The sequence below is a fragment of the Octopus bimaculoides genome, chromosome 4, assembly GCF_001194135.2.
Source record: "Octopus bimaculoides isolate UCB-OBI-ISO-001 chromosome 4, ASM119413v2, whole genome shotgun sequence".
Taxonomy (NCBI): Eukaryota; Metazoa; Mollusca; class Cephalopoda; order Octopoda; family Octopodidae; genus Octopus; species Octopus bimaculoides.
Window position 1 is genome coordinate 140,566,814 of NC_068984.1, and position 9,525 is coordinate 140,576,338.

Consider the following 9,525-nt stretch of genomic DNA (forward strand, 5'->3'; position numbering starts at 1 on the left):
AATAAAGACTTAGCTATTTAATGCTTTTATAAAATCTTTTCTCATTCATTTTTTAAAAATTATTTATTTTTTAAAATGCTGATTTATTATGCTTTATCATTGTCCATATGGTGAATTTTCCGGACATGCTGGATGTCTTATTGGCTACATTAGTAGAAACATCAAGTGTGTAGAAACTTCAGTATTAGATTCACCTCTCTTGCATACTTAACAAAGAATTGAAGTTGTTGAGTCTGGTCCTGAAAGAAGTTTCTCTTTCTCCCACATATTTTTTGCATGTCTGTTCTTCAATAAGGTTCCTTTGACATCGCCTCTGTCTCACGAGGCTAATAGTAAGTTTGCCGTCTCCATATGATTGATCGTAGTAAACTTAACATTTTTCTCTTTTCGTTTTTGTGTTTTAGAGAGATTGTAGAAACCATGGTACAGGCTTACAGTGCTAAAATATTCCATGGAGAAAAACCAGTTTTTGATGGTAGAAAAAATTTATACAGTCGAATGCTTCTTCCTTTTGATAGAGAACGGGTAAGTCTTGCAACAGATATAGTTTTCTTACTAATATCATCATCATCTTCCTTTAACATCTGTTTTCCAAGCTGGTATGGATTGTATGGTTTGACCAGAGCTGGAAAGCTGTGCCAAGCTCTAGTCTGATTTGACTTGGTTTTTATGGCTGAATGCCCTTCCAAATGCCAGCTACTTTACAGTGTGTGTTGGGTGCTTTCGAAGTGACGCCTTATGAGTGCTTTTACGTGGCAATGGCACACGGCCCTTGTAGGTCAATCCTCTTCAGCAGAGGGATGGCCTTGACACTTCTGTTGTGAAGCACGGGTCTTCTTGAGCACAGTAAAGCACCAGATATCTCGGTCCTTTGTCATCCCAGCTGAAAGCTTCAGCATCCTGAGGTTGTCCTTCAGCACTTTGTCCCATGTTTTTCTGGGTCTCCCTCTTCTATGTGTTCATGCACTTTGAGAGATTGGCACTTCTTTATGGAGCTGTTGGCCTCCATCTGCATCTCATGACCAAAACCAGTGCAGTCGTAAGATTGAGTTCAATGTCCTGGACCAAGCTGCGTGTTGTGTTCTTGAGCAAGACACTTTATTTCACGTTGCTCCAGTTCACTCAGCTGTAGAAATGAGTTGCAATGTCACTGGTGCCAAGCTGTATTGTCTTTGCCTTTTCTTTGGATAATGTCAGTGGTGTGGGGTGGAGGGTGGGGTGGGGGCTGGTATGTATAGGTATTCAACCAGTCAGTCTTATTAATTGTTCTATATCTTAATTCCACTGCAACGATTTCTTGTTTGTTTGTCAAATTTTTTTTTCTTTTCCAAATTTGAAATCTCTGAAATGTAATCACTAAAAGACATTGCCCACGGGCATATGGCATAGTGGTTAAAAACGCGGGCTGCTAATCCCAAGATTCTGAGTTCGATTCCAGGCAGTGGATAATAATAATAATAATAATAATATCGAAAGATACCTTAGGAATGAGAACCCAGGTTCGAAATTTCCCCGGGACACCTGAAGAAGGCTGGAGGGTATATCAGCCGAAACGTGTCAACAACAAACAAGATGAGGACAAATATCCGTCAAATGTAAATAATGCTTTTTTTTTGTTTAAACTTTTTCTTTTTGTTTTCTTCAATTAGGTTGAGCTTGAGGTGACTTTGCCAGGAGAGGGAAAGGATCGGATATTTAAAGTAGGGATTAAATGGGTAGCACAAGTTAACCTGTTTGCACTTGAAGAGGCCCTCTCAGGACGAACCCAGAAAATTCCATATGATGCTACACAAGCTTTGGATGTAGTGATGCGACACCAACCAAGTATGATGTGAGTGGAACTTATTTGATGTGAATTTCTTTGAGGCTTTAAATCAGTTCTTGACTGCGGTCCATGTGACCCTTCTGGGTCCATATAAGATTTTGTTGTTAAAGTTTGTGCAATAAATTGGTCATAATTCTATAATACTCAAAATATTTTAACAATTCTGTTATACAATTCCTTGTGATATAATAGGATTTTTTAAGCATTGAACGGCTATGAGGGTCCACCTGAGTAAAAGAGGAATCAGAGGGGTCCATAGGCAAAAATTGATTGAAAATCACTGCTTTAACCCTTTTGATACCAACCCAGCTGAAACCGCCTCTGGCTCTGTAGTACAAATGTTTTGTTTTCAAAAGTTTAGAATTAAAATCTTCCACCAAACCTTAGTCACAATTTATGTTCCTAACACTAGCTTTACTTAACACAAGATACAATAGTCTCCATCCCTGTTGCAACCATTAATGAATCGTTTGCTCTATTACTTGTCCTTAAATGATGCATCTGATGAATCATTGAACTGAATAATTAGATACGATAAATCAGCTCTATTGATCGTCTCCTTGCTGCACTTGTTTGACCTCACTTGGGAAAAACATGAAGATAATGATGAGTTTGTTGCCTTTTTTTTTTCTTTTCCAGATATACTCCAGTGGGTCGTTCTTTTTTCAACCAACCCAGAACGAAGCACTATCCGCTTGGTGGTGGCAGAGAGGTTTGGTTTGGCTTTCATCAAAGTGTTCGCCCATCCAACTGGAAGATGATGCTAAATATTGATGGTACTTATATAGTTTGTCATCATTGCTTTCTCTGTTTTTATCATGCTAGTGCAGGTATCGCTGCATGGTTAAGAAGTTTGTTTCGGGTTCAATCCTACTGCATGGCACCTAGGGCAAGTGGCTTCTACTATAGCCCTGAATCAAGCAATGCCTTGAGAGTGGATTTGGTTGGCAGAAACGTTAGCACGCCGGGCGAAATGCTTAACGGTATTTCGTCTGCCGTTATGTTCTGAATTCAAATTCTGTCAAGGTCGACTTTGCCTTTCATCCTTTCGGAGTCGATAAATTAAGTACCAGTTACACACTGGGGTCGATGTAATCGACTTAATCCCTTTGTCTGTCCTTGTTTGTCCCCTCTATGTTTAGCCCCTTGTGGGCAATAAAGGAATAAGAAACTGAAAATGCCCATTGGGTATATATGTGTGTATCTATCTTTCTATCTCTCTTCCTCTCCTGTATGTGTGTGTGTATGTATGTATGTCATTAAGCTGTAGAAAACCATGCCAAATCAGACTGGAGTCTGGTGCAGCCTTCCAGCGTGCCAGCCCAGTCAAACTGTCCCACCCATACCGGCATGGACAACGGATATTAAACGAGGATGATGATATATATAAACGCACACTATATGCAGTATATGTTAACAAACAGGAGGTCTCTTTCCACTCATCAAAGTGGCCAAGAAGAACTGATGTCAGCAGATGGTATCCAATATTCATCAGATGTTTTGATCCTGAACTGTAACACCCTGTTGGTGGGAGGTCAGTGGAGGTGACCAAATCACTTCTCCAAATCTCCTCCTGGCTTTCAGCTTAACTCCTCTCTCTGGCACCATGACCAACGATGTATATATTGTGTGTATGTCACTGTCTCCTTGTTTTGACATCATGTGATACTTGGAAGTGTCACAGACATACAAGGCAGTGTCCTTCATTTCCAGTCTTCTGTTCAAATGGGTCTGGCCAGGGAGAAACATGACCTTGCTTGGAAACATGTCAGGGTTGCTAACAGGAAGGACATCTGGCTGTAAAAAATTTCATCTGATCCACGTAAGCATGGAAAAGCAGACATTAAATGATGATCTTGATGCTAGCACAGATTGGAGATATCTATAAAATGCCTCTTCCCCTCTTAGAAGTCTTTTTGTTTTATTCCTTGCAAGTACTTGGTGACCCTGTCAGTGCAGGTACCACTTAAAAGAACCCAGTCCACACTGTAAAGTGGTTGGTGTTCGGAAGGGCATCCAGCTGTAAAAACCTTGCCAAAACTGACCTTGCCTGTGCTTGTGCCATGTAAAAAGCACTAAGTCCACTCAGCTAAGTGGTTGGTGTTAGAAAGAGCATCCAGCTGTAAAAATCCTGCCAAAACAGTCACAGAAGTCCAGTGCAGTCTTCTGCCAGGCCAGCTTTTGTGGAATCATCCCACCCATGCCAGCATGGAAGGCGGACTTTAAACAATGATGATGATGATAGAACTACAACCTACCTCATTATATACCTGAGCTGTGATTTCACCCAAACGATGTCTTCCATGTCATAACATGATAAATAACATCCTGAAAATTAACCTCCATCAACTTCATAACCTTTTTCATACCAACTTTCCTGATTCTGGTTCATCATCATTATTGCTTTAACATTTCCATGCTTGCATGGGTCAGATGAAATTCATAGTGTTTCTATAGGTGGATGCTCATCCTGTCACCAACCCACAACCATTTCAAAGCAAGATAATATTTTTCTTAGTTCTTCAAGCATGGACAGCACAATTAGGCATGTTTACAGGGAAAATTGCAAACAAATGACACTGTATTACTGTGAATATCAAGACAGATAATAACACCTGCTCACACCATGCAGATACAAACACACACACATATGATGTGTGTATGATTGAGTGTTTGAATGTTGGTGTCTCCTTGTCTTCACATCATGTGACTGCTGTAAAATGATTACCATGGTCATCCAAGCAGTGTCATTTTTTCCTAATATTCTGAGTAAACGTGTGTGGTGATGGTGGAAGGCAATATTCCCTTACTTGGAAAGAATTATTGAGGATTGATGACTGGAAGGACATCTAGCCATAGAAAATCTGCTTCAATAAAACTCTGTCCAACTCATGCTAGCTTGAAAAAGTGGACGTTAAAGCGTTGATGATAATGATTGAATTTCTACTTCATTTCGTTAGCATGCCGGGTGAAATGCTTAGAGGTATTTCGTCTGACCCTACGTTCTGAGTTCAAATTCTGCCAAGACTTTGCCTTACATCCTTTCAGGGTTGATTAAATAAGTACCAGTTACGTACTGGGGTCGATATAATCGACTTAATCCTGTTGTCTGTCCTTGTTTGTCCCCTCTGTGTGTAGCCCCTTGTGGGCAATAAAGAAATATGAATTCCTTCTTCAATTCCATTGGGAAATTACAAAATTAAATTTCAAGATTATGTTGCTGTTTACTATTTAACTCTGTTTTTAGTGTCAGCTACAGCCTTTTACAAGGCTCAACCAGTTACCAGCTTCCTGTGTGATGTGCTGGAACTACGAAACTTATCAGAACAGAAACGACCCCTCATAGATGCTCAACGGGTCAAATTTACTAAAGAAATTAAAGGTTTGTTGTTTTTCTTTCTTTTGCTTAGAATTTTTGCTTTAAACAATTTTAATAGATTTTGGTGCAGGCGTAGCTGTGTAGCTAGTAAATTTGCCTCCCAATCACATGGTTTCTGGTTCAGTTCTGGAACCATGTGGTTGAGAAGCAGATTTCTTACCACACAGTCATGCCTGTGCCAATATTGCAGACAAATATTTAGTATTTTTTTTCAAGCTGTTATTTCATAGTATTTGTCCGTTATGTAGAAAAGACAAAAAGAAAAGAAAAACGCACACTTCATGAATGTCTTCCAGACTGTAGTTATTTTCAAAGTATAAGAAATGTCTTGCTTTGTAAAATGTTTAATTTAGTTTATCTGATGTCATGCTGACAATTTCTAAAAAGAATGAAATGACACTATATATGCCAAGTTTTAAGATCTTTGTAATGTATAAGCAAAAATCGAGGAAATAACTATGTATAATCTATACATCGTCTTTGTTCCTTGATTTGAAATTCAAACTGTGAATCTCACCCACTTTTTTTTTTCTTTTGCCTTTTTTAATGATTCAGGTCTAAAAGTTGAAATCACTCACTGCGGGCAAATGAGACGAAAGTACAGGGTTTGCAATGTGACCAGGCGACCTGCTCAAACACAGTCGTATGTTGTTTTTGCACATTTATTTCTGTCTTGTTCTTGCTTTTATCTTCTTCTCTCACCTTCACTGTTTTTGTATGTTTATACTTCAGGGTCTATACAGCTCTGTTAGATGTTTAAGAGGACATCTTTACCCTTCTCTCATCATCCGTACACATCACTTGTCCCTACCAATACAGACATGTTTCTTGCATGCTACAGCCGATTTCTCTTACACCTAGTTTTCCTATCAGTTCATCTCATTTGTGCACACTGACATTATACATCTAACAAATTGCACTTGTGTCATTCTTTCCAATCTTCCACATGTCTGCATTCACTGTCCACATTTTGTCTGCTGCTTGGACAATTCTACCAAATCATTCATTCATGATGGCATAATGGCTGATGTGCTGGAAGTGAAAGGAGATTTTATTTGGTGATGCACTGGAAGTGAGGGAACAAATGATGTTGGGTGATGAAGCAGGTGATTTCAGTGGCCTTTTCTTTGTTCAGGCAATGGCCAAGAACAGACATGTCCAATCATGGGGGGTCCTTAGTCATTGTCTTGTGGGCAGTGGGTAAGGCAGAGAGTGTCTCAGAGTTGCAGAAGTTCCATCAGCAGTTGTGTTCCTTTTCAGAGTTATTTGCCTACTCAAAGAAACCTTTTCTGTCTTTTTACACTTCAAGTTATTTTGTTGCCCTTTTTTTTTTTCTTTTGAGTGTTTCTGTTGACATTCAACATAACAACAAAAAGAAGAGGATCAAATTGCTCCCTTTATCACCTGATGCCCCTTTCTCCCTTACTTCCAGTGCATCACGTACAATGCTACATTCACCTTAGGGTAAAAATAACAAAATTTATTGCTGTTTAAAGGAGATATTAATGACACCGTAACTTAAGATTCTTTAATTTTCTCTTGCAGATTCCCTTTACAGTTGGAAAACGGTCAAACAGTAGAATGTACAGTTGCTAAATATTTTTATGAAAAATACCAAATGAAGTTATTGTAAGTATTAAAAAACAAAACATTTTTATGTCACAGATGGTGGTGGCGGTGGTGATGTTGGAATGTGTTTCTATGTTTTATGAAAGTGCACTCTGACAGTTACGATGATAAGGGTTCCAGTTGATCTGATCGACGGAACAGCTTGCTTGTGAAATTAATGTGCTAGTGGCTGAGCACTCCACAGACGCATGTACCCTTAATGTAGTTCTCAGGGAGATTCAGCGTGACACAGAGTGTGACAAGGCTGGCCCCTTTGAAATACAGGTACTACTCAATTTTGCCAACTGAGTGGACTGGAGCAATGTGAAATAAAGTGTCTTGCTCAGAGACATAACGCATCGCCAGGAATTGAACTCACGACCTTAGGATTGTGTGCTGAATATCCCAACCATTAAGCCATGCGCCTTCACGTTCTATGAAATACTTGGGAAAGGGAAGGATTTAATTTGGGTGTGGTAGTGAAAGGGTGGATGTGTGTGGTGCATGGTCATAATATACCAGGAGTAAAAACTAAACTTGGAAAATTAGGAAAAACCTCTGTTTTAATTATTTAGATTTAGTATATAAAGATTACTATAGCAATGGCATCATCATTAATTAAAGGTGTTGGGTAGTGTTGAGGATGGTGGTTTTTATACCAGGTGTTGAATAATCTTTTCCTGTCATTCTTCTGGGGTCAGTGTAATAAAGTTATCAGACTGTTTTCTTTCCTAAAATTGAGCTGTACTAAATATCCTTATAATTATGATAATCCTTATAAATTAACCCCTGAAAGCCATGTGAAATCATAGTTGTGGCTGATGCTGATGTCATGTAACCGTCACCTTATGGGAGCAAGATAGAGGATGCTGGTGGTATGTGAAAAGCACCTTTCGAGTGTTGGGCCTCACGGAGGAATGACGAATGAATGAGACCCCTGGCATTATGCTGTGTTTGAGAAGACCCATCAAGCTAAGTAAAATCGTGGTCGTGGTAGATACTGGTGTCACACAAATGGCACCTGTGCCGGTGGCACATAAAAAAGCACCCGTTACGCTCTGAGTAGTTGGCATAAGGAAGGACTTCCAGCTGTAGAAAACCGTGCCAAATCAGACTGGAGTCTGGTGCAGCCTTCCAGCGTGCCAGCCCTGGTCAAACTGTCCAACCCATGCCAGCATGGACAATGGACGTTAAATGATGATGATGTTAAAGGAAAAGGATATAGTTTGTTGCATGGCGATAGTTATAGTTTTGTGTGTGTGCATGTGTATAATCATGAAAGTTTGTATTGGGTTGTCCGGAAAGTTTGTGCCGATTTATAGTAGCTTACCTTTCGACTTATTTGCCATGAAACCACCTCAATTCTGGGAAGAGGGTATTTTCAAGTTAAAGGAAAGATGGAGACGCATTGTGCAACAAAATGGTTCATATTTGGTTGATTAAAAATGTAATGGCAAGTATTTATTGACCGTTTTCTTTCCTTTAAAAATCGGCACGAACTTTCCGGACAACCCAATATCTCTCTGATTATCAGAAGTTTGTCTTGAAAATCCATTGTTTACTTTTTTCTTCACCTTTCTTTCTTTCATGTTTCTCATTTCAGATATCCGCATTTACCTTGTCTGCAAGTTGGTCAAGAACAAAAACATACTTATTTGCCTTTAGAAGTAAGCTTTTTCCTTGTTTACTTCATCTTTTGCAGATTTCTATTTTTTTTTCTTTCTTTTTTTCTTTTTAATTTTTTGTTTTGTCATACCTTTTTTTTTTGTTGGTAAGCAAGCTACTTCCCACACAGCCACTCCTATGCCCATAGTAGAAGACATTTCTCTAAGGTGCCTCACAGTGGTACTGAACCTAAGAGCACATGGTTGAGAAGCAAGCTTCTTAACCACACAGCCATACCTATAACTACACACACACACATACACACACAGAATTTTCCATTTCTTGTGTTATTTCAGTGGTCCCTCCCCTTGTTACATTAGATTTAAACTTTTGTAAATTGATTTTTTTTTTTATGTGACGCATTTTAACTTTGAATTTCTTTTTATTCTCATGGCAGGTTTGCAACATTGTTGGCGGCCAACGTTGTATAAAAAAATTAACTGAAATGCAAACATCCACCATGATCAAAGTAAGTATCTGTATGTGGGGACGTTTATTTTGTGTGTGTGTGGCTGTTATGTCCTTACTTCTCTCTTTTTCACTCATAGTACATGTATAGATGTCAAGAATATCTTATCTTTTATTTGTCTCAATCATTGGACTGTGGTCATGCTGGGGCACAACTTTGAAGGGTTTTAGTCAAACAAACCAATCCAGTACTTATTTTTTTTATTTATAAATCAGGTGCTTTTTTTTCTAAAGGTCTGTTTTGCCAAACAACTATGGTACAAGGGATGTAAACATACCAACTCAGGTTGTGATGTGGTGGTAGCTGTCCAACAACTCTATATCAATGTAGCCAGCTGTAGTCATCAGTAGTAGTCCACTCTGCTGGGTAGTTGGTGTTAGGAAGGGCATCCAGTTGTAAAAATCCTGCTTGCTTCCCAACCACATGGTTCCGGGTTCAGTACCACTGTGTGGCATCTTGGGCAAGTGTCTTCTACTCTAGCCAACCAAAGCCTTGTGAGTGGATTTGGTAGACGGAAACTGAAAGAAACCCATTGCATATATATATATATATATATATATATATATATATATATATATA

The 9,525-nt window shown here is 39.0% G+C and overlaps 1 protein-coding gene across 1 annotated transcript in view; it reads left to right on the top strand.

The window, feature by feature from the left end:
* Positions 1–9,525, top strand: part of LOC106877930 (protein argonaute-2) — a 59,362-nt gene that overhangs the window by 32,431 nt on the left and 17,406 nt on the right. The window contains exons 5-12 of the mRNA XM_052967533.1: positions 405–525; positions 1,650–1,831; positions 2,465–2,601; positions 5,073–5,207; positions 5,760–5,847; positions 6,750–6,833; positions 8,416–8,479; positions 8,875–8,946. Coding sequence (XP_052823493.1) covers positions 405–525; positions 1,650–1,831; positions 2,465–2,601; positions 5,073–5,207; positions 5,760–5,847; positions 6,750–6,833; positions 8,416–8,479; positions 8,875–8,946 — 883 coding nt within the window. The remainder of the gene's footprint in view (positions 1–404; positions 526–1,649; positions 1,832–2,464; positions 2,602–5,072; positions 5,208–5,759; positions 5,848–6,749; positions 6,834–8,415; positions 8,480–8,874; positions 8,947–9,525) is intronic.